We start from the raw sequence: 26564 nt of genomic DNA on the forward strand, positions 1-26564 counted from the left end.
ACAAGGAATTAGTTGAAAGAGAGGTCCGGGCCAGCCAAATCCAAGATTTCCGGGGACACAACGGTTTACTAAAGATGAGCTAATCTCCAGGATTTCCACCGGAGCAAAACCGGCAGCGATTGCAACCGTTTTCGAGCAAAAATGTGACCGTTAGCGCGCGGGTTCGCCTGTGTGAAAGAATCTCTAGAGGGTCAATCACTGCCTCTCTGTATTCTATCTGTACTTCGGTCAGTCGTTCCTCCTCACCTGATCCTTCTTCCTCTCTCGCTCTCTCCGTCTCTCTTGTGCGATCTTTTGCTCCTCAATCCTCTGATCTTCGTCTGAGAAGCTTGGAGTCCAAGAGAGGTCGCTGGGACGACAATGCTGCCGCCGGGCTTCTTGTTCAGACCGAGCGACGAGGTTCTCCTCGTCACCTACCTCAAGAACAAGTTACTTCAGTGGCCTCTTCCCTGCGATGTTATTGTGGAGGCTGACGTCTATGGATGCCACCCCCAGGACTTGGCTTGTAATCATCTTGTGCTTCTCCATTGTCTTCTTTTTTGATTCACGGTTTCTAACCCTTTCTTTGAGTTTTCTTGGGTTGTTTCAGTGGAGTATCTCATGGCAAACAGGGACTTCGAGTGGTTCTTCTTCACTTCTACCCCTCGGAAGCATCCAGGCGCAAGCGAAACCAGCCGTGCATCTCGGCGCGCAGGCCTGGGACGATGGAAGGCCACGAAAGGTGTCAAGAACGTGGTGGATTCCAAGAATAACACCATTGGGTCGAAGAAGAGTTTCTGTTACATGGAACAGAACTCGGACGGTGGCGAGAACAAAAGTATCTGGTTGATGGAGGAGTTCTCTATGCAGAACCTTAGAAGGAGAGGTAGTGCTGGTGAGATGAGGGACACAAATGAGGTGCATATCACCCTAAATAACTGTCAATGTTCTTGTTGCTGTGTTTTTCTTGAGTGTAGGAATTGATGTTCTAACGTTGCATCTCTAATCCTTTACTTGCAGTTGGATGACTGGGTCATCAGCAAGATTTACTTGACTCCAAAAGCTCGCAAGGCTCACGCTGATTTGAAACAATTTGCTAGTGCTACATTGGAACCCGCTTTCAAAAGAAGAAGGATAGAGGTGCCTTACTCTTCTCCATCTTTTCTTCTTCTTATTGGTCTTCTTCTCCTATTTGACTTTTTGTCTGTCTCCTTTGCCGACTCCCTCTCATCTGATATTCTGATACCACAGCTAGAATACATGATGGTGCCACCTGGATTTATTTTCCAGCCAACGGATGAGGAGCTCTTGGATTTCTTCCTCAAGGAGAAGCTCCTCCATCAACCACTTCCATGCGACATAATCAAAGAAGCCGATGTCTATGGAAACCACCCCAGCAACCTTACTGGTAAACATATTATATATATATATATATATATATCAACACCATGATCTCTTCTTTTTCTTATTCTCTATCTATATTTGTTGTGATTAAGGTTCCTAACCCGTCATCCTTTTCTTGGGTTCCTTTCTTCAGCTCAAATGGCCATGGCAAATGGAAACTCGGAGTGGTTCTTCTTCACCTGGACCACTCGAAAGCATCCAGACGCAGAAGCCAGCACGAGGGCATCTCGAGTTGCAGGCCAAGGTCGATGGAAATCTACCCAATCGGTGAAGCTAGTGCTCAACAGCGAGGGCCAGGTCATTGGCTCCAAGCAAAACTTTAGCTATATGGAACGAACCCCCTTGGGCAAGGAGGAAAAGAGCATCTGGTTGATGGAAGAGTACTCCATCCAGAACCTTAGAAGAAGATGTGGTGATGCAGCTATGACGATGGACCGAAACAAGGTATTTGTCATGCTTCCATAAATATCATATATCTCTTGTTAGTAGTTGCTAATGAAATATCTTTCATTATTATATTAACTCTGTGCCTCTCATCCTCTATGGCAGCTGGATGACTGGGTTGTTTGCAAGATTTATCTGAGGCCGAGTGCTCGCAAAGAATTGTGTGGTACAGAACTTCCTACAATGGAAAGCAGAGAGCTGGAGGTGCAAGAAATATGGTATCAACCTTTTGTATTACCAATTCAGCAGATCACTGAAGGATTTGACCAAGAGGTGGAGTTTTGTTCTTATAAGTCGCACGATAGCTCACTACAGTATCCATCTCCTGATGAACTACAAGAGAATTTTGAATCACTGCCAGCTGAAAAGATCCTCCAACAATTCGCTGATGCACCTGATACAAACTCTGATATTCTGCAATTGCCGACTCTTGATGAGCTAGAAAAGATTTTTGAACCACCACTAGCTCATGAGATTCTCCAATAATTCGCTGATGCACCCAATGAAGGCGTCGGTGTTGAGCAACATGGCATGATGAGCTTTTCTCCTTAATTGCCTGAATAGAAGCTACAGGAAGCACAACATAGGTTGTGATTTTTTATATCATGAAATATATTTATGACCATTTTGTAGATGAAAACATTGCCTATTTACGTTGAGTTTGTAATCATTTTTTCCAAGTTTTACACAGCAAGAAATAAACAAATTATGCACTTCACAACAAATATTCAGCGGTGCATTGATGTGATTTTCTATGGTCCTTTTGATTGTTCACTTGTAAATTGATTCAATAAATTACAGTTTCACTTTTTAGGAGAGGTTTAGTTTCCACGAAGACTCATTCTTGAAAAAAAAAAATCTAACCCTTCCATGGGAACCATCTTCCAGTATGTTTTCTGATGTGAACAATATAACATTTGTTTGTAACCTTTGGTGAGAGTTATTTTGTTCCAAATATTTTTCAAATGCTTCTTAATTCACCTTTCAGTTTAGTGGCAGGTAAAGCCTTATAAAAGATGCTCTAGTTTATGGCACATCTCACGAAAAATGAAAAAGGTTTGGATTTTGCTGCGGGGTTTGCAATTCTGGTCTCTCTGCTTTGAATAAAGGTGCAGCACAAATCAAAGTTGGCCTTTCCTTATAATAATAAATTCAGCTATGCTTCCAAGTATTCAAGCTTTGTTGCATAGTTCCATAATTGCAGAATACAGAAAGGAACCACAAGAAGCAGAGGAACTTTACACCTTGAAGTTATGTTTTCTCTCTCTTCCATCATAAAGGAGAGATATTGATCAAAGTATCAGATTTCTGAAGAATAATGCAAGTTGGCATGTAGTCCACCTCCTTGCCCTTCATCCACTCGTATCCACCCAACCAACCATATAAACCCAACTAAATCGACACCAAGAGTTTCATTTGTAAACTAAATATAAGCTGCTTTGGAATGTACCACTTTTCATGGTTAACCAAACATATAAAAACAACTTTCTCAGGCATCATGTTCTTGTTATTTATTTAACAATTCTATTAGTCTGTCATCTTAAAAGATCTTTCTCCATGCTCAGCTGGGAACCTCGGTAACTTCTTGAATGGGAAGGTAGCTTGTCTGAGAATATAGGCGATGTACCGATGAGCTTCCGATAACGAAAGGAAAGGCTGGCAGTGACCCACCCGCTTGCATGTAATTCATAATCATAATATTTTGTGATTTTGCAATGTATGCTTTGATCTGAAATGAAGTTTGGGTGCATGTTGTAAATTCAGAAAAATGACAAGATCATGCAACTGAGAGTTTATTTGAGTAGTATCATTCAAGCTCACAACCCCTTCCTTCATACACTTTCCTTCTTAGCTCTCTTTCTCTCTCTCTCTCTTCTTCACAATCCAGACATCCTAAAACAACCTTTTTAGTTTATTTTATTTGAAACAAGTAAGAGAAACGGAACGGGAATATATATATAAGTGAAAACCTTCAATTTAGCATTAATATTCCAGTCAATCAATTATGCAATCTTGAGATATTTTGCCGGTGCAGTAATTCTAGGAGAGCTCTAACAATCATAGTTTGGCTAAAAAGATTCAGAGTTATAGGATGATCACAGATTAGCAAGATCCTATGATTTAGCAAGATATTTTGCATACTTGAATAGAAGCTGCAGGAAACACCACCTAGTTCTACATAGGCTGGTGACTGCTTATGTCATGAAATATATTGACGACAATTTTGGAGATGAAAATATTGACTATTTATGTTGAGCTTGTAATTGTTTTCTCCAGAAGATAGAAGCAGTTTTACATTAAGAGAAATAAAGAAATTGTGCTTCGCAACCAGCATTAAGCTTTGCATTGATATGATTTTCTATGGTTCTTTTGGATTGTTTATTTGTAAATTGATTCAATAAATCACAATTTCAGTTTTTAGGGGAGGTTTTGAAAGAACAGGAAGAAAATCGTTGAAAGTACTAAAAGTTTCCATGGAAAGGAAACCAATGAAAAGCTTATTTTTTCAGGAACTAGAGTTTTGAGTCAAGTCTGCCGTACCGATTGGTACGGATCGGTGTGGGCTGGTACGTATCGGTACCGGACAGAACTGGTGCGGTACGTACCGGTACCGGATGGGCCGGTACGTACCGGTACCGTGCCAACCTAGTACCGGCCCGAGCCGACCCAGTACCGGTCCGTACCGAATGGTACCGGCCCCCACCGACCTCAAATTAGTTTTGGCTTTTGGCCTGAACCAGCCGAACCGGCACAGTACCGCTTCGGTTCGGTATGGTACCAGTACCGTGCCTGTACCGGTGCCCACTGGTACGTCGGTATGGTCGGTACAACGAACCTTGGTTTTGATATAATTATGCTTTGCAAGTTGCAGCCAAAAAATACCTTGAAGGGAAAGAGATGCTGTAAATTTTCAGAACTTGTGATATTTTCTATAAATCAGCAACCTAACAAGCTTAATAGTATCAAAAATAAGGTGTGCACTTCGTTGATCTCTTTCTTCAACAATATATTCAGTTTTTTTTCACAGTTTAACTTCTCAGTTCTTGAATTACTATTCAAAATGCATTTGTGTATGCAAGAATGTAGGATTTAATATGCATTTCTAGCAAACTACACATCACCATGGAAATTCTTCTTGTGGTTCAAGGGGATACGGAAAATCCATCACCGATCACACTATTCTTTAGATTAAGGATGGTCCTGAACTTTTTCCTTTCAAAACACATTTATGTGTAGTGGAAAGGGATGGATTGTGTCTTGCTAACCACAGTTATGGGAGCATAATGACACGGAGAATGTGGAGTGATTGATTAAAACCCCATTTGATTTTGATGAGCACAAAGCATTTGAGTATATCTTTTGATTACTAATGAATTCAATTGAGTGTTTCAGTGAAAATCCTGTCTAAGTGTCCCAAGACTTGGTTCATAATTTTTGGATAAGTTAAGGAGTCTGTTTGAACCAATGTCTGAGACTCGAGTCGACTCCCGAGTATCACGAGTCGACTCCAAGCGTATCAAGTTCACTGGCACGAGCTCGAGTCGACTCCAGATAAGTACGAGTCGACTCCGACTGAGAACAGACAGAAGGACAGAAAGCTTCAACTCAAAACCTGTCAGCGAGTCGACTCCCGAAGTGCGCGAGTCGACTCCGATGTTCACTGAGTCGACTCCAAGGAAGTAAGAGTCGACTCCAAGCAGTCACAGGCAGAAAAGTCAGAGAACAGTTTTCGGGTCTGAGATTCGAGTCGACTTCAGTGGAACGCGAGTCGACTCCGATAGGTGGCAAGTCGACTCCAGAGAAAGCAAGAGTCGACTCTCAGCGGTACACAAAGAAAAAGTCAGAGAGCATTTTATGGACTCTGAGATTCGAGTCGACTCCCGCAATACGCGAGTCGACTCCAAGACACCGCGACCCCAAGACAGACGGAAAACCAAGTTACTGCCTCTGAGATTCGAGTCGACTCCCAGACAGCTCGAGTCGACTCCAAGACAGCTTCACGTCAAAAGGCAGAAGACCATCTTTCGAAAACTGAGAGCCGAGTCGACTCCAAGGAAGTTCGAGTCGACTCCAAGACTGGACGAGCCAAAAGACAGAGGATCGGGAGTTCGGGCTCTGAGATTCGAGTCGACTCCCAGGACAGTCGAGTCGACTCGAGTGGACAAAATTCAAAATTGGATCCACGGACTTCAGTGGATGAGCCGACTCCAAAATTGCCAAGTCAGCTCCAGAAGTTGACGAGTCGATTCCAGGTCAAGACGAGTCGACTCCCAGTCGTGAAGGCAACTTTAATTCAAATTTGGAACAGTTGTCGAGTCGACTTCGGAAAAGCTTGAGTCGACTCCCGCTACAGCCGAGTCGACTCCTGATCGCGCGAGTCGACTCCAACCCACCAACGGTCATATTGTCAGGCTGCGCAGAGTGTTCAGAACGGGCAGAAAAAGCACTCTAACGGCTAGTTTCCGTGGGGGTTGGCTTAAATAGCCACAGAGGACTGTAGCAAGGCAGAGAACAACCATTCCACTCCAACTAATCAAGCATTCAAGCTCTGCAACGTGCTCTTCAACGAAAAAGAGGAAGATCTGCATTTACTGCTTCCAACTACATCTTCCCAGCAATTAAAGCCTCCTTCTCCTGCATTCAAGTCGACTACTCTTTCAAGAGGAGACCAGAAGTTTAAGAAGCCATTCCTCATCTCCAATCTAAAAGCGTTTGAGGCTTCTTAACTTCATTTATTGTTCATATTGTTTTCATCTGCTTTTTGAGAAGCTCATTTTCTGTTTTCTTTCTACAACTTGTATTTACTTGGTTCAATCGGGGTTTGAATCAAGGGGATTGAGGTTGGTTGGTGAGCCGAGTTAAAACCAACGTGTGTAAGGGTTTGATTGTGATCCCGGGAAAACAATCGGGGCGGTTCTAGTCGGTGAGCTTGGGAAAACCGACCGAGTTCGTTGTGAGCTCGTAAAACAACAAGTTTGGTTGTGAGCTTGGAAAACAACCGGCTGTAATCCAAGGGGGTTATAGTGAATTCCCAAGTGAGACTTGGGGAGTGGACGTAGGAGCAAGGGTTAGCTCCGAACCACTATAAAACCTTGTGTTTGTGTTGGATTGTCTCTCTTCTTCTTCCCCTCACATCACTCACAGCACTTAGCATTAATTAAATAACTTGCAATAGTTTTTAATTAGTCAACCACATCGTTTTAATTATTCAAATTATTTTAAAACCCAATTCACCCCCCCCCCCTCTTGGGTTGTCTATCTGGACAACAAGTGGTATCAGAGCCTAAACTCTTCCACCCAAGAGTTAAAAGATCAAAATGACAACCTCATTTGGATCTTCCCACATTGAGGGTCAGTCCACCCAAAGACCCCCTTTCTTTAATGGATCCGACTACTCATACTGGAAGGCTAGGATGAGAATATTCATCCAAGCCCAAGACTATGAGATGTGGACCATTGTAGTAAATGGCCCATACATCCCATCCATATATGTAGAGGGTATCAAGGTACCCAAACTAGAAAAGGATTGGGATGAACATGACATGAGGAAGGCACAACTAAACTCTAAAGCTATGAATGTATTTTATTGTGCCTTGGATAGAAATGAATTCAATAGGGTCTCTACTTGCAACTCTGCAAAAGAGATTTGGGATAGACTTGAAGTGACCCATGAGGGCACGAATCAAGTTAAAGAATCCAAAATTAATATATTGGTTCATAAGTATGAACTATTTAAAATGGATTCTAATGAGACAATCACTAGCATGTTTACTAGGTTTACTGACATTGTCAATGGCCTAAAAAGCCTTGGCAAGAGCTATACTAACAGTGATCTTGTCAGGAAAATACTTCGCTGCCTACCAAGGTCATGGGAAGCCAAGGTGACGGCAATCCAAGAAGCTAAAGACTTGAACAAGCTTCCACTTGAAGAGCTCCTTGGATCCCTAATGACTCACGAGCTAACCATGAAGCAACACAGCGAAGAGGAGTCCTCCCACAAGAAAAAGGTAATAGCTCTTAAGTCTACTTCATCTAACAAGGACTTGTCTTGCAGTAGCAGCAGTGACGAAGAAGAGAATGAGGAAGATGATGGTGAGGCTCTTCTTGTGCGCAAGTTCAAGAAATTCATCAACCACAAGAAGTCCTATCATCAAAGGAGAGGCCCCTCAAATTCCTACCGCAAGGACAAAGGTAAGGAAAGAGAAAATGAGGGGATTGGGTGTTACGAGTGCAAGAAGCCGGGTCACATAAGAGCTGAGTGCCCCTTACTGAAGAAGGGGAGTAAGTACAAGAAGAAGAAGGCTCTTGTCACAACACTATCCGACTCCGACTCATCATCCTCCTCATCAGATGATGAACAAGAAGAGAAGGCCAATTTCTGCTTCATGGCCAATGAAAACGAGGTAACTTCCGATACGCATCCTGATTTTTCTTTTGATGAACTTTATGATGCATTTAATGAATTAATGGTAGAATATAAGGCCATAAATCTTAAGAATAAAGAACTAAAAATAGCTAATCAATCATACCTACATAAATACGATAAATTAGTTAAGGATAAGGATTTAATCATCAAAGAAAATATAGAACTTAAGACAAGCAACCAACTTTTAACTCAAAAGACTAGTACCTTAACTAAAGATAATGAAAAACTAACTAAGGAACTTTCAGAACTTAAAAATCATAAATAAATCTTAAATAAGGATCTCACAAAAGAACTTAATGACCTAAAAACAGAAAATCAAACTCTAACTAAAGAACTTAACAAATACAAATCCTTAGTTGAAAAATTTACATATAGTTCTGAAAAATTAAACATGATACTTAATAGTCAACGAGCCGTATTTAATAAAGCGAGTTTAGGGTATAAACCAAGAAATAAACAAAAACTTCTTAGTAACTTCTTTGTTAAAGCTGGAGAAACTAAAACTAAGAAAATAACTTGCTTTTGTTGTGGTACTATAGGTCATAAAGCGAATGTGTGTAATTTTAGAAAAAATAAAACAAAAAGGAAAATTAAAAGGATATGGGTTCCAAAAGGAACCAACTTGACTAACCATGAAGGACCCAAGAAAACTTGGGTACCTAAGATGACATGATTTGCTTGTGTAGGAGTGTCTTGCAGCCAAGGTCAACAAAAACTGCTGGTACTTGGATAGTGGCTGCTCAAGGCACATGACGGGTGACAAAGATCAATTTTTCACCCTTGAAGCTAAGAAGGGAGGTGCTGTGACTTTTGGAGACAACAACCAAGGTCACATCATTGGTATTGGTAAAGTTCAAATCACCCCTTCTACTTTTATTGATAATGTTAGATATGTTGATGGTCTTAAGCATAACTTATTAAGCATTAGTCAATTATGTGATAAAGGGTATGATGTTATGTTTAAGCCATCACTATGCATTATAACAAACCCTAATGATAATAGTTTAGTTTTTAAAGGGATTAGACGTGGAAATGTATATGTTGTAGACCTAGAAGATCTTGCAAAACATAACCAATGTTTAGTTGTAAATGAAACTAAAGATAATGATGCTAGTTGGTTATGGCACCGTAAGTTAGGTCATGCAAGCATGGACACAATAACTAAACTAGTTAAAAGAGACTCTGTGATAGGTTTGCCAAAATTAAAATTTGAAAAGAACAAAATATGTGAAGCATGTCAATTTGGCAAACAATCTAGGAACTCTTTTAAATCCATAAAATGTGTCTCTACCTCTAGGCCTCTAGAATTATTACACATGGACCTATTTGGTCCAACTAGAACAACAAGCCTAGGTGGAATTAAATATGGTCTAGTTATAGTAGATGATTACTCTAGGTACACATGGGTCATGTTCCTAGTGCATAAGGATCAAGCATTTTCTATGTTTAAGAAGTTCCATAAGGAAGTAACAAATGCTAGAGAGTCTTCAGTCATAGCCATTAGAAGTGACCATGGTACCGAATTCGAAAATCAGTCATTTAATGAATTTTGTAGTAAGAAGGGGATAACCCATAATTTCTCAGCACCTAGGACACCACAACAAAATGGAGTGGTGGAAAGGAAGAATAGAACACTAGAGAAAATGGCTAGAACTATGTTATGTGAAAGTAACCTTCCTAAGTACTTTTGGGGAGAAGCCATTAATACCTCTTGTCACATACTAAATGGAGTTCTATTGAGACCCATTATAAAGAAAACACCTTATGAACTGTGGAAAAACAGAAAACCAAAGGTTAATTATTTTCATGTGTTTGGATGTAGGTGTTTTGTGCATAATAATGGGAAAGATAATCTAAGGAAATTTGACCCTAAATCTGATGAAGGAATATTCTTAGGTTATTCTACAACTAGTAAAGCCTATAGAGTCTTTAATAAAAGAACCTTAGTTATAGAAGAATCTATACATGTTATTTTTGATGACTCTAGTGACATCTCGTCTAGTAAGAAGGTTAATTTTGATGATGATATGGAAATACTTGAGGAAAAGATAGATGAGATGGGATTACAAGATGATAATCAAAAGTTGATTGAAGGAGAATCATCAAGCCAAGAGGCTATTATGGATCATGGGCTAACTAAAGCTTGGAGGTATGCTCATGGGCATCCTAAGGAACTAATTCTAGATGATCCATCTCAACCCGTTAGGACTAGAGCATCCCTTAGGAATTTGAATAACCATCTAGCTTTTGTTTCACACTTTGAGCCCAAACATATAGAAGAAGCCGAAAATGATGTAAATTGGATAAATGCAATGCAAGAAGAACTAAACTAATTTACTAGAAACAAAGTGTGGAATCTAGTAGAGAGACCTTCTGAATATCCAATTATTGGTACTAAATGGATTTATAAAAATAAACTTGATGAAAATCGAATTGTTATAAGGAATAAGGCTAAACTAGTAGCAAAGGGGTATAATCAAGAAGAAGGTATAGATTTTGATGAAACCTTTGCTCCCGTAGCTAGACTTGAGGCGATTAGACTACTATTAGCATATGCATGCTCTAAGGACTTCAAACTATTTCAAATGAATGTAAAAAGTGCATTTTTAAATGGGTATATTAATGAGGAGGTATATGTAGAACAACCTCCTGGCTTTGAAAATCATCAATACCCCAATCATGTATATAAGCTAAATAAAGCACTTTATGGTTTAAAACAAGCACCTAGAGCATGGTATGAGAGGCTTAGCAAATTCCTATTAGAACATGAATTCTCTAGGGGAAATGTAGATACAACACTATTTCTAAAAAAGCAAAATAAGGATATGTTATTAGTACAGATTTATGTTGATGATATCATTTTCGGTGCTACTAACAATCGCCTCTGCGAGGAATTTGCTGATTTGATGCAGAGTGAGTTTGAGATGAGCATGATGGGAGAGCTGAACTACTTTCTCGGGCTTCAAATCAAACAGTCTGAAGGAGGCATCTTCATCAATCAAGCCAAATATATCAAGGAGATGCTCAAGAAGTTTGACATGGAGGGAAACAAGTCAATCAGCACCCCCATGAGCTCATCATGCAAGTTAGACCAAGATGAATCAGGTAAATCTGTAGATCAAAAACTTTATAGAGGTATGATAGGATCTTTACTGTATCTTACTGCAAGTAGACCTGATATTATGTTTAGTGTGTGCATGTGTGCTAGATATCAGGCTAATCCTAAAGAATCACATCTAGTTGCAGTTAAGAGAATTCTTAAATACTTAATAGGAACTAAGAACATAGGGCTATGGTACTCTAAAGAATCTAGCCTAAACTTAATAGGGTACACAGATTCAGACTTCGCTGGATGTAAGCTTAATAGAAAAAGTACCAGCGGGTCGTGTCAATTTCTAGGAGAAAACCTTATCTCATAGTTTAGCAAGAAACAAAACTCGGTTGCATTATCCACTGCAGAAGCTGAATATGTTGCAGCCGGGAGTTGTTGTGCTCAAATCTTATGGATTAAACAACAATTAGAAGATTATGGCATTAAACAAGATAAAATTCCCATTAATTGTGATAATACAAGTGCCATAAACCTAACTAAAAATCCAATTCAACATTCAAGAACTAAACACATTGAGATAAGACATCACTTCATAAGAGATCATGTATTGAATGGTGATGTGACACTCCAATTTGTTTGTACTGATAATCAATTAACAGATATTTTTACAAAACCCCTAAGTGAAGAGAGGTTTAGTGTGCTTAGGAGGGGATTAGGAGTGATTGATCCATCCTAGTGGTTCCACTAGATACATTGATTTTGATGATTACAATGTGGTTAAAAATAGAGTTTCTTTCCAATGATCATCAAATCAGATCTTAATTAAGTGATTTTCCGTCATTCGGCACGATTATAGAATGAGTTTTAGGTGCGTGCCAAAGTTAGAGTCGACTCGAGGTCCACAGGCGCATAAGGAGAGTCGACTCGCGCATATTCTGGAGTCGACTCGAGGTCGAGTCGACTCGCGACTCAGTGGAGTCGACTCGCAGTCGGGATCCGACTTTCTAACCCTAGATTTGTCGTTTCGAAAACACTTTTCTTTCAAGCCGCCACTGTTCAAAAAGCCCTAGAGCCGACTCCTAGGTCGTCCCCGATCGTCTCCAAGCCATTTTTTCCGTCGATTCTTCGCCGGACATTGAGTTCTCCTCCCTTCCTAGGTCATTCCCGGTCGGTTCCGAGTCTTTTCCGTCGGTCCTTCACCGTCCTCTAGGTTTTTCCTCTCAGTTTAGGTCAAAATGCCGCGTAAGACCGTAGTTAGGAAGAGGTCCCGACCCGAGGCCGGTCCCGAGCGGCGCTCCAAGGCGCGGCACGATCCCGCGAGGCAACCACCTCCGGCTCGTTCCCCGCCTAGGGCGGTTCCCGCGAGGCCATTGGCCGGGAAGGTCGTCTCCACCGGGAGGTATGTCGATTTCGACTTCCTCTCCCGGGAAGGGTTCACCATAGGTGATAGACTTAGGGCCCAGGGCCTAGAGTACTTCCTTACACTGGACCTCCCCACATACCTGGGCCTTATTAGAGAGTTCTATGGTACCGTCCATCGGGGAGATGGAGGTATCGAGGGCACAGTAGCCGGTGTCCCTTTGCGTGTCACGGAGGATCTTATTGCCCACATCCTCCACCTTCCATTAGCAGGGGTGGCTCCCGCACACCCTGAGGATAGGGTTGAGGCCCTTACGGCCGTTCTAGGACATCCACCCCAGTCACCTCTAGACGAGGTATCCGCGAGCTCACTACCGATTGAGGTGCGGATCCTCTTGAGTATTTTGTCTAGATCCATCTTTCCTAAGACAGGGAGATTTGATTTTGTAAATGAGAGAGACCTAGCTCTTATGTTCTATATCCTTCAGGACACCCCAATCAACTTCCCTAAGCTCATCTATAGGTATATGTGTGAGCCCCTAGATAGACCTAGGCTCACCCTCCCATACGGCATGATTTTCACCCTTCTTTTTAGGGAGTACGAGGTTCCCATTCCTGAGGGGGAGCCCTTTCGCGCTTTGCGATGGACTGATCGCACGCGTGCGGGGACCCTACATAGGATGGGGTTTCGGAAGAGAGAGGGGGTATGGGTTAGGAAGTCTACCCTCACCGCTCAGACCACCAGACCTTCACCCAGTCCTGAGCCCGATTCAGACTACCCAGACCTTCCAGACCATCCAGACCTTCCATCCACTCCTCCTGCTCCTACCACCTCCGCCGGACCTTCCTCCTCGGCTCCACCATCCATGGAGGTCCGGATTGATCCTGAGCAGCTCCGGGAGCTGCGACAGGAGATAGTCAGAGATGTGAGGGATGAGCTGCTTCGGGAGCTCCGAGGTGCGGTGCCTGCTCCCACTCCTGCACCCGTATCTTCTCAGTTGGTCCCTTCCTTGATAGCCGTGACTGACATGACGGCTCATGTACGGAAAGAGATCTACAATGTCCGGAGTTTGGTCCAGGCCCAGTTCCACAGCATGAGTGAGGTCACGAGCACCACTCGACAGATGCGAGAGGACATAGGTCGTGACATGCACACCACCACCGAGGGGGCCGAGCGCTTGTCGAATGTACTCATCGACAAGCTGGACGCACTTCAGACGTCGTTGACTGGGCTTCAGACGTCGGTGACTGAGCTCTCCACTACACATAGCAGAGCCACTACGTCTATTATCACGCAGCTTGGCCATGTTACAGATGCAGTCACCCTCCTCATGGAGCAGAGCCGATTGAGAGGAGGAGCCACATCCACGAGAGGAGGACCCACATCCTCGAGAGGAGGTGCCTCATCCTCGAGGAGGCCATAGATGTTTTTGTGTTTTGTCTTGTTTTACTTTACTTATTGTATTCTCACATGTATTCACATTCATATCAATACAATGAGTAGACATTTTATCTTCAATTATGTGCCATTTGATGATTGGTTGTGCCATTGATTGTGTGTGATTACCTCCTTTTTGATATGATGACAAAAAGGGGGAGAAATAAAATATGTAAAAAAAAGGGAGAAATATGTATAAAATATGTAAAAGGGGCGAAATATGTAAAAGAAATCAATGGAAATCAATAAAAACATAAAACTCTTAAAAACACACAAATTTGTTCTAAGTGGATTCGGTACCTCGAGGCTCATTATCTCTCTTTTGGGGCTCCTAATGGAGTAATCTCCAGAATCTATTCAAGGGATATTCGGAGATTAGCTGAATCCTACACAAGAACAAATTGACAGATTTTCCCTCTAAATACAAAAAATTCAGTTCAAAAACTTCAAAGCATTAAAAGGAAATTCAGAGAATCAAAACATAGTTGAATGCATATGTTGAGGGGGAGAATCTGAATTTTAATCAAACTAAATCATTAATGACATATAAGCCAAACAATTGATTGCATAATATGAAGACTTATATAATTCCAAATGAAAGGGGGAGCTTTAACTCCGAAATTTATTGTTTCACTCCTTTCAAGCTTGGATAAATTGAATTACCAGACATTTGAATTCATTTATGGATTTTATTTCATTATTTATTGAGCAATTCATTTTACATATACTCAAAGTTTTGTCATCATCAAAAAGGGGGAGATTGTGGAGTGATTGATTAAAACCCCATTTGATTTTGATGAGCTCAAAGCATTTGAGTATATCTTTTGATTACTAATGAATTCAATTGAGTGTTTCAGTGAAAATCCTGTCTAAGTGTCCCAAGACTTGGTTCATAATTTTTGGATAAGTTAAGGAGTCTGTTTGAACCAATGTCTGAGACTCGAGCCGACTCCCGAGTATCACGAGTCGACTCCAAGCGTATCAAGTTCACTGGCACGAGCTCGAGTCGACTCCAGATAAGTACGAGTTGACTCCGACTGAGAACAGACAGAAGGACAGAAAGCTTCAACTCAAAACCTGTCAGCGAGTCGACTCCCGAAGTGCGCGAGTCGACTCCGATGTTCACCGAGTCGACTCCAAGGAAGTAAGAGTCGACTCCAAGCAGTCACAGGCAGAAAAGTCAGAGAACAGTTTTTGGGTCTGAGATTCGAGTCGACTCCAGTGGAACGCGAGTCGACTCCGATAGGTGGCAAGTCGACTCCAGAGAAAGCAAGAGTCGACTCTCAGCGGTACACAAAGAAAAAGTCAGAGAGCATTTTATGGACTCTGAGATTCGATTCGACTCCCGCAATACGCGAGTCGACTCCAAGACACCGCGACCCCAAGACAGACGGAAAACCAAGTTACTGCCTCTGAGATTCGAGTCGACTCCCAGACAGCTCGAGTCGACTCCAAGACAGCTTCACGTCAAAAGGCAGAAGACCATCTTTCGGAAACTGAGAGCCGAGTCGACTCCAAGGAAGTTCGAGTCGACTCCAAGACTGGACGAGCCAAAAGACAGAGGATCGGGAGTTCGGGCTCTGAGATTCGAGTCGACTCCCAGGACAGTCGAGTCGACTCGAGTGGATAAAATTCAAAATTGGATCCACGGACTTCAGTGGATGAGCCGACTCCAAAATTGCCAAGTCAGCTCCAGAAGTTGACGAGTCGACTCCAGGTCAAGACGAGTCGACTCCCAGTCGTGAAGGCAACTTTAATTCAAATTTGGAACAGTTGCCGAGTCGACTCCGGAAAAGCTTGAGTCGACTTTCGCTACAGCCGAGTCGACTCCTGATCGCGCGAGTCGACTCCAACCCACCAACGGTCATATTGTCAGGCTGCGCAGAGTGTTCAGAATGGGCAGAAAAAGCACTCTAACGGCTAGTTTCCATGGGGGTTGGCTTAAATAGCCACAGAGGACTGTAGCAAGGCAGAGAACAACCATTCCACTCCAACTAATCAAGCATTCAAGCTCTGCAACGTGCTCTTCAACGAAAAAGAGGAAGATCTGCATTTACTGCTTCCAACTACATCTTCCCAGCAATTAAAGCCTCCTTCTCCTGCATTCAAGTCGACTACTCTTTCAAGAGGAGACCAGAAGTTTAAGAAGCCATTCCTCATCTCCAATCTAAAAGCGTTTGAGGCTTCTTAACTTCATTTATTGTTCATATTGTTTTCATCTGCTTTTTGAGAAGCTCATTTTCTGTTTTCTTTCTACAACTTGTATTTACTTGGTTCAATCGGAGATTGAATCAAGGGGATTGAGGTTGGTTGGTGAGCCGAGTTAAAACCAACGTGTGTAAGGGTTTGATTGTGATCCCGGGAAAACAATCGGGGCGGTTCTAGTCGGCGAGCCTGGAAAAACCGACCGAGTTCGTTGTGAGCTCGTAAAACAACAAGTTTGGTTGTGAGCTTGGAAAACAACCGGCTGTAATCCAAGGGGGTTATAGTGAATTCCCAAGTGAGACTTGGGGAGTGGACGTAGGAGCAAGGGTTAGCTCCGAACCACTATAAAACCTTATGTTTGTGTTGGATTGTCTCTCTTATTCTTCCCCTCACATCACTCACAGCACTTAGCATTAATTAAATAACTTGCAATAGTTTTTAATTAGTCAACCACATCGTTTTAATTATTCAAATTATTTTAAAACCCAATTCATCCCCCCCCCCTCTTGGGTTGTCTATCTGGGCAACAGAGAAGAAGTTTCCTAATGTTATGGTGGTTTATAAATCTCAATGAACGAGAGCAATATAATGTGAAATGGGCTAGATTCATCTGGTGGGAAAGGAGTTTCATCATGGCACGTAATCCCTTATGCTAGTTGCTTGAGCTTATCATTTAATTCCTCCATGATATTCATCAAGATCTCAACATCTCCTGTCAATGTTCGCTACAAATTCTAAAAATTCTTGCCAAGGATTGTTTAGATAATCAATCTATCTATTAACAAAAGTTCACTTTGATACTAAATTGATGAAGGGAAAGGATTCAGGCTTTGTCATCTGTTGAGATTTTGCTACCCAAATTTGTTATAGGTATTACATTAGGGTGAAGGAGCAATAGTTGTGAAGGGAGAAGTAATTTAAACCTATGTAGTGCAACCTTGGATGACAATCTACAATAGAAACATTATCCAATATAACTATTTACGATGTTGAGAAGGAAACAACAAATCAGGAATGATATCAGCTGGTATGTTCCAATCTTTGTCCAAAAGGTGCAATCCTTGGCCCAAATAAAAGCAAAGACAGTGAAGCATTGAGATCTAAAATGAAAAGAGTAAGCTTGATTTGTTTAAAAAACTATATATACTACAAAGCAATACAATTACAACATTTTTCCGCCTCTTTATAGCTTAAGACAACACCAATAGGGTAAAGTAGGTTTCATACGAGAAAGGGCACCCTTTCATTATAACTATGACCTAACTAGAAAAGTTTGTAAGGATCATAATGAAATATTTCTTTAATGGAAGCTATTCATAGCAAGTTCTGCAATTTCGATACCAGGTACGGTACCAGTTTCGGTTTGAGATGTTATGGTATACACTCCGTATCGAAACAATCCTTTAACCATTTTTCTCAGTTTTTATCTCAATACTCCTTGGCACAGATCACTAATACGTAGCCGACCTAGGTGTTGGGTTCGAGGTATGACAAATATTTAAATATAATACTTTATTTTAATAAATAGTTTAAAGCAACCAATTTATTTAGCAAACTACCTAGATCACAGTTCACTTCAAACTTATTTTAAATGGTGTTGGCCTTAGGACGATTTTGTTGCCCCCTTCTTTACTATGGTTATTGGGCACCCAAATCAATAGATCCAAGGGCTTGGTGATCAATTAGGAAGTCATAAGCTACTGTAATCATAAAAATCAGGGTTGGGCTGCTCAGTGACTTAGTATTTGATTTGTTGTTATATTGCCAAGCTTTGTGTTTCTAGTTTTGGGTACTTTTACAGTAGTTTGACCCTCGAAATATTATAGGATTCCATCTCATACTCTTAATCATACTAAAGCCAGATTGAAATGGACAATATCAAAAAATTAGGAAGTATAATAGTTTACACAGCGATCCCATAAAAATCATTAACTGACACATTCTAATCAACTGTTATGTTGTTTTTACATGACAACTGCTTCTTTATATGGTTGTTCATTAATGCAGTGAGCCACGAGTGTTGAGGCACAAAATTTGAGTTTTTTTTTTCTTTTTTCTTTTTGATCTAAGGTGTTTTATGTGACTTTGAAACTGCATTATTCCCTCTATAGGGTTTTTCTAGGGTAATATCATGGTCATTTCAACATAGTCCATATTAACATAGGCAGCTTTCAACATTGTTTTTACCTGAGGGTCATCTCTTTTTGTTCAGGCCTGTTTAGATGACTTCCTTCATCAAAACATAGATGTTGCTTGCAATCTTCTTGAGACATGTGGCCGTTTTCTGTATCGATCTGCAGAAACAACAATACGCATGGCAAACATGTTGGAAATAATGATGCGTTTAAAGAATGTCAAAAATTTGGATCCATGTCATAGTACACTGGTAGAAAATGCCTACTACTTGTGCAAACCACCTGAACGAGCTGCTAGAGTTTCTAAAGTACGCCCTCCATTACATCAGGTATCACATTAGTACTTCTTCAATTCTTTTGTTCAGATTACACAGTTGCAATAAGTTGTGTAAGTTAATATATTGTTGTCTTCTGCTGTATATCAGGAAATTGCTTTTCTCAGACCTCGATAAGTCAACTGTTGAACATGTTCTTAGGCAGTTGCGCAAGTTACCTTGGGCAGAATGCGAACCTTATATCTTAAAGTGCTTTTTGAAGGTCCACAAGAGGAAGTACAGTCATGTTCATCTAACTGCTTTACTCACTGCAGGCCGCAGTCGCTATCATGATGAATTTGCAGTGGCAGTAGTAGATGACGTCAGCTTTCTTGCTAGGGAATTTGTCTTTTTTTCCTTTTTTTTAAATTAATTATGAATATAAGAAACAGAGTCGTCTTCCTTCAAAAGCTAATTTAAGCTCCTATTGGTAGATCTTGAGGTATCTTGCATCATAACAGTATATGTTCTAGTTCATATTAAATCTCTCCTGACTACTGGTATCTTAAAGTTTTACATGTTCTGATACATGTGGATTTTATAGTTTCAAAATTGAGCATTCAAGTTAGTTTAGCAGATTATTCTGACTCGTCTCTTGTTCAGCTGTACTCTTTTATGGATTAGGTATATCTAGGCTGGGTGTAATTTGTGGAAGTGTATACTCCTCATCTTCAAAATGTTTTTTTTTTGTTTTAAAAAAATTAAGGGGATCCCCATCTTAAAATGTCAATTTAGGATCAATGTCGGATGAACCGGTATTGGGCACCATACCAGTTGCCTGGTGGGACAAGTCGGTTTCGGCCCATTCCGTGCCGTACGGGCCCCGTACCGACACAGTAGAGGAGGCAGGAGAGAGAGAGAAAAAGAGAGAGAGAAGGGGGAGAGAGGGAGGCCGGCGGAGGGCCGGTGAAGGCCGGCGGAGGGCCGTCGAAGGTCGGCGACCCGGGCAAGAGATGGAGGAAACCTTCGCTGCCAGAAACCAGGGCGGGTCCCCTGTTTCGTTCGAAACTGGGGTCCGACCCTTTTTTTTATTTTGTGGTTTTTAAGTGAAAGCAAATCATTTCGACTTGACTTAAAAATTGTAAAATAAAAAAAGGGGTCGAAACAAGAGACCCACCCTATTTTTTGTCTGTGGAACTGCAGAGGCCGGAGGAGCGTCCTTCGCGTGGCTAGCCGGCCTCCGCCGGCTGGCTTCCACCTCTTCCTCTCTCTTCCTTCCACTCCCTCTCCCTCCCCCACTCGCTCTCTTTTTCTCTATTTCTTTCTCCTTCTCCCCCTCCGGCAATGGATTTTGTTTCTGTTGCTGGAACTGTGCCGGTCAGCCGTCGGAACGACTCGGAACGGCCAAAACCACCCTATTCGGGATGGTTTCACCGATCCTGTTTTGGATCCTGAGATATGTAAAGTCTTTAGTATCCTCAGATTTGATTTTTTTTCTTTATCTTGTTAAATCTGAATTGATTAATATAATTTGCTAGAATTGCTACAAAAAGCTCCTTTTACATTTCATTTAGATTTTATTTCAACAAGTTCGGTGCCTTTCATTTGATAAGGAAAGAATGATTTCTCTAGCTTTCATAATTTTAATGGAGACCTTCCCCTAGATTTCTCAATTATATGATTTGTCATATGTAGGTTTTGAGTTTTATGCTTTGTTGGTCAGAGTTAAATGAGTGGCGAGTTTGTTATTTTCTAAGCAAGGTCTGTTGTTCTGGTACCGGGCATCGTACTAGTTGCCTGGCGGCATGAGTCGGTACGGGCCCACGCCATGCTGTGCCGAGCCTGTATTGACACAGCAGAGGAGGCAGGAGAGAGAGTGAACAGGTGAGAGAAAAGGGAGAGAGGGAGGGGGAGAGGAGCGCTGGCGGAGGCCAGCGCCCGGATAGGTGGCGGAGGCTGCGGCTAGGTCTCTGTTTCGTTCGAAATAGGGTCCGACCGCTAAAAAATTTTGCAATTTTTAAGTGAAGTTTACAAAAAATATTTTAAAAAATTAAGTGAAGTTGGCAATAGGTTTGCCGGCTTCAACTGAAATATGCAAAAATAAAAGGGCTCCCCTTCAGGCCCCTATTTCGAACGAAACAAGGGACCGGAGGTGGAGCCCCGCCTCCGCATCTCTCCGGCCTTTGCCTCCTCCACACAGAGGCTCCCCGGCCTCCGCCGGCAAGCCTTGGGACGACCTCTCTTCCCTCCTCTCCCTCTCCCTCCCTCCCCCATTCTCTCTCGTTTCCTTTTTTTTTCTCCTTCTATCCCTCTGAAGACGGCATTTCGGTTTGGTTGCTGGAGCCGTCCCAGTTCGCCGCCGATACGGCTTGGTACGCTCTGAACCGGGCGGTTCGGGATGGTTCCGCTGACCATATTCTGGAGTTTCATCTCAGCATTTTTGGAAGTCGATGAAACTACAAGGAGGCTTGTTGGCCATTTAAGCCTTCTATCATTTTTGGGTTTTTTTTGAAGAATCAGCGTGATCTGGTCATTAGATGTATACCCTTTTGATCTAGTCATTGCACATACATTGCATATTTTTCGTTTCAACTCGTATGGAAGTTCATATTTTGAGTACAAGTCATGTAATCACATGACATATGTAATATGTATCGAGGGGCCATATGTAAAAGATGGCTGACGGAAATTACAATGTGTTGAACATATCGAATATAGAGATAAACAAGAAACAAGTAGCCAATAAATGTTCATGACATGTGTAAAGCCTAGACATCCGAAGTTTTATGAACCACAATATCATATTTCGTCATATCCATCCATCTTCTTTGGTCTCCTGTTCTGCTTTCCAACCCTTAAACCTAAATATCAGAACACTTATTAAGATGCTCAGTAGAATTTTCCAGCCCCAAAGGTACTATGCTTTATTTTTTTCAGTTAATGGCTGGTGCATTTAAAAATATCATTGTATAATTATTTTTAAAAAAGAATGATAAACAATTTCAGGTTTTGGAGGAGATTAGGCTTGGGTTAGAATTGAATGATTATGGAATGCAGCAGCAGCGCCTTGCTTACATGCGACTCTTAGGAGAGCTATACAACTATGAGCATATTGATTCATCTGTAATTTTTGAAACATTATACTTGATTATCATTTTCAGCCATGGAACACCAGAAGTAAGTAATGTGCCTTATTATTATTGATTATTGAAATTCTTATTTGTATTTCTTACCTCAAGTTTTCAATTTTTATATTAATGTTTGTAGAAATTTTGTTGCTGGCATAGTGGAAAACATTACATGAATGATTAAAGTTAAAGCCATATCTGGTTTTTGGGATTTGGCAAGGGTTGGTTATTTGACTAACAGTTCTATTGCACTATATACTTGGTTAATTTGCATACCAGAAGTTAAAAAAAAATTATCAATTATTATATTCATCAAGGTTTTATATCTATTATGTTATGGGTTCTACAAATTGATAACCTTGTTGACCTGCATTTGAGGGATTCATGTATACAGATGACTGATCTATGATGCTTTTGAAATTTGAAGCTTAAAGCTTCTTAGATTTTGGTGATGAATGACTTAAATGGACAAAAAGTTAAACAATTGTGGTCAAGCTTAAAATCTTCTGATTGCAAGTTCTAATTAGATCCTTGTTTCCAATGTTTTTGCATGACTTTATCCTAGTTGTTACATAATCATGAAATGTCTTTTAATTTTATAAAATCCTGGATAATAGATTTATAATAGAAATGCTTTCTTCTCATGCTACTTGTGTCCTAATCACTTTTCTCCCATTAATTACTAGCGTTTTATTTTTGCTGTTTCTCTATTATTTTTTCCTTCTTGCCAAACCATGTAATACAATTTGAAACTGTTCTTACTTGGGGCATTTTTAAGTTAACTGTTTATGATCATGAAAACAGGAAGCTTTGCTCCAGTTAGTCACGATGTTAAAAATGCGATGTGAAATGGTCGCTAGGAGAGAACTGGTGTAACCAACTACCAAAGCTTGATGTTTCTACATAGCTTCTGGATTCAATGTAGATAAAGACACTTCCTTCTCATTTCATGCTCTTTCAGTTTCTTGTGAGCAGGCTTGGGCATTCCACAGAATCAACAATCTAAAAATTTGTTACAATCAAGTTTAGTCAATCAAGACATAATTTTTAAAAATTATGGTCAAGATTTGAGGTTGTTCATAAAGAATTATAAAGTACAGATGAAAAACAGATAAAAGTAATGTCATGTACCCTTTGTTGCTGATGTTGGTGAGGCATAAGCTTGTAGAGTCCCACATGGGAGTTCCAGTTCATTTAATGGAACTCTAAACCAATGGGATCATCATTATTTCGAATGAAGGAAACTGCTAATTCTCAGTCATCACATGTAAAGTGTGGAAATCTTTAACCTTGAGCACTATGTACTTTAAAATACATAGCCTTTATGAAGATAATTAGTCCTATTGCAGTTTAGTAGAGGCCAGAAAACTTTAATTTTCTGCTAGTTATTAGTGATCAGATTGAATGGCCAGATCCACATGGCTGGCAGATTAAGGTGAAAGTAACTAAGACAGAATTTCAATATTATAGACAAGGAGGCTGAGATATACTGAATACCCACCTAATTACTCGAGGTCCGGAGCACTCTTCAGTTTAGCCATGATATATTGACAGAATATGGTTCTTGTGGAAATATATAACATGCGATTCTTTCAATAGTATACTGCTTGTGCATATCCGTATCTTGCATACTTTCCTCATAAAGCAATAAATTTTCTTTGGGGTACATAGGGACTATATTAACATATGTAAAAATCAGACATGAAGATACATGGAGATAGTGTGTTGCGATCAAACAACAGCTTTTCTAGTTATGTGAAAAAATAAAGGCAGTACAACAAAGAGAAGGAGAATAAGAAAGAGGGTAAGAGAACTAATGCTCTGAAGTCTGAATGCACAAATTGCCAACTGTTGTTCCTTATCTTATTACTGTAACTTCTAGAAATCTCGGGGGTAAAGACAAAAACTGCATCAGTGTTCAAAAGTTAAGATATTGACAGAATCATAATTGGTAGATGCATATATTCGATACAAGAATGGCACAAGCATTGACTGCAATATGCCCAACACATCAAAAACATGATGTTGTTTTAATTCATTCAGTTATTTGGTGTTGTGAATAGCATTTTAACTTTGCAATCTGAACTTGTCCTTGTTCATGAAATCAAGTTTTTCTTTTCCTTCATTTTTCTACTTCATGTAACATGATGGAAATATTCTTTGGCCAATTTTTTTTTATTAGTGCATTTTTTTATTTTTCTTATAGTAAAGCAAGATGCACTGGATCCACCAGAAGACTACTTTTGGATCAGGATGATAATAACACTTCTTTAGACATGCGGTCGCTATTTTGATCGAGGTTCTTCAAAGAGGAAACTTGATAGATTTTTGATATATTTTCAGAGATACGTCCTTAGCAAAGGTCCAATACCACTAGATATTGAGTTTGACATTCAGGTTAGTTAAAATTTGCTTGTCAAGTAGTTATTTATTTTTCTATCATCCAATAGTGGTATTCCTATTTCCAGTAAGTTGCTTTGAGCCTCCTAGCATGTAAGGTTATTTTAGAATTGTCAATGCACTTGTCATACCTTATAGTTACAATTATTTTGTGTATGCAATGTGATGCAGCAAAGGGTACAACCAACAGGTACTATGACCAGCTAGACCATGCCAAGCGTTGGAGGAGTCAGCTGAAAGTTTTCCAGTTTCATACTTGTCAGCTAGCTAAAGTCGAGAAACAAAATATGGAATTTTATAACCCTCTGCCTGTGCCACATATGCCAATCAAAAGGAAGAGGAAGTAAACTGGAGCAAAGAGGTTGCACCCAATGAAGACGTCGGTGTTGAGCAACATGGCATGATGAGCTTTTCTCCTTAATTGCCTGAATAGAAGCTGTAGGAAGCACACCTTGTTCTACATAGGTTGTGATTTTTTATATCATGAAATATATTTATGACCATTTTGTAGATGAGAATATTGCCTATTTACGTTGAGTTTGTAATCATTTTTTCCAAGCTTTACACAGCAAGAAATAAACAAATTATGCACTTCACAACCAATATTAAGCATTGCATTGATATGATTTTCTATGGTCCTTTTGATTGTTCATTTGTAAATTAATTCAATAAACTACAGTTTCACTTTTTAGGAGATGTTTAGTTTCCACGAAGACTCATTCTTGAAAAAAAAATACTAATCCATCCCGTGGGAACGAGATCAGGCCCAACTCCTCGCCCTTCATCCACTCGTATCCACCCAACCAGCCATATAAACCCAACTAAATCGACACCAAGAGTCTCATTTGTAAACTAAATATAAGCTACTTTGGAATGTACCACTTTTCATGGTTAACCAAACATATAAAACAACTTTCTCGGGCATCATGTTCTTGTTATTTATTTAACAATTCTATTAGTCTGTCATCTTAAAAGATCTTTTTCTCCATGCTCGGCGGGGAACCTCGGTAACTTCTTGAATGGGAAGGTAGCTTGTTTGAGAATATAGGTGATGTACCGATGAGCTTCCGATAATGAAAGAAAAGGCTGGCAGCGACCCACCCGCTTGAATGTAATTCATAATCATGATATTTTGTGATTTTGCAATGTATGCTTTTATCTGAAATGAAGTTTGGCTGCATGTTGTAAATTCAGAAAAATGACAAGATCATGCAACTGAGAGTTTATTTGAGTAGTATCATTCAAGCTCACAACCCCTTCCTTCATACACTTTCCTTCATAGCTCTCTTTCTCTCTCTCTCTCTCTCCCCTTCACAATCCAGACATCCTAAAACAACCTTTTTAGTTTATTTTATTTGAAACAAGTAAGAGAAATGGAACGGGAATGTATATATACGTGAAAACCTTCAATTTAGCATTACTATTCCAGTCAATCAATTATGCAATCTTGAGATATTTTGCTGGTGCAGTAATTCTAGGATAGCTCTAACAATCATAGTTTGGCTAAAAAGATTCAGAGTTATAGGATGATCACAGATTAGCAAGATCCTGTGATTTAGCAAGAGATTTTGCATACTTGAATAGAAGCTGCAGGAAACACCACCTAGTCCTACATAGGCCGGTGATTTCTTATGTCATGAAATATATTTACGACAATTTTGAAGGTGAAAATATTGATGATTTATGTTGAGCTTGTAATTGTTTTCTCCAGAAGATAGAAGCAGTTTTACACTAAGAGAAATAAAGAAATTGTGCTTCACGACCAGCATTAAGCTTTGCATTGATGTGATTTTCTATGGTTCTTTTGGATTGTTTATTTGTAAATTGATTCAATAAATCACAATTTCAGTTTTAGGAGAGGTTTTGAAAGGACAGGAACGAAATCGTAGAAAGCACTAAAAGTTTCCATGAAAAGGAAACTAATGAAAAGCTATTTTTTTCAGGAACTAGAGTTTTGAGTCAAGTCTGCCGTACCGATCGGTACGGATCGGCACGGGCCGGTATGTTCCGTACCGGTATCGGATGGGCCGGTACGTACCGACTCGGTTCCGGCCCGTACCGACCGGTATCGGCCCATGCCGACCTCAATTTTTTTTTGGTTTTTGGCCTAAACCAGCTGAACCGGTACAGTATCGATTCGGTTCGGTATGGTACTGGTACCGTACCGGTACCGGTGCCCACTGGTACGTCGGGTTACGGTTGGTACAACAAACCTTTTGATATAATTGTGCTTAACCTTTTGATATATTTTCTGTAAATCAGCAACCTGACAAGCTTAATAGTATCAAAAATAAGGTGTGCACTTCGTTGATCTCTTTCTTCAACGATATATTCAGTTT

At 40.4% G+C, this 26564-nt stretch overlaps 1 protein-coding gene across 1 annotated transcript; it reads left to right on the plus strand.

Annotated features, from left to right (window-relative positions):
• Positions 1-179: 179 nt before the first annotated feature.
• LOC120113140 (NAC domain-containing protein 96-like) lies at positions 180-2313 on the plus strand. Its single transcript, XM_039133962.1, has 5 exons — positions 180-897; positions 1000-1119; positions 1231-1387; positions 1517-1827; positions 1933-2313. Exons 1-5 carry the CDS (start codon positions 601-603, stop codon positions 2311-2313), a joined length of 1266 nt encoding a protein of 421 aa, XP_038989890.1. The 5' UTR covers positions 180-600.
• The last annotated feature ends 24251 nt before the right edge of the window (positions 2314-26564 follow it).

The sequence above is a fragment of the Phoenix dactylifera genome, chromosome 14 (assembly GCF_009389715.1).
Source record: "Phoenix dactylifera cultivar Barhee BC4 chromosome 14, palm_55x_up_171113_PBpolish2nd_filt_p, whole genome shotgun sequence".
NCBI lineage: Eukaryota > Viridiplantae > Streptophyta > Magnoliopsida > Arecales > Arecaceae > Phoenix > Phoenix dactylifera.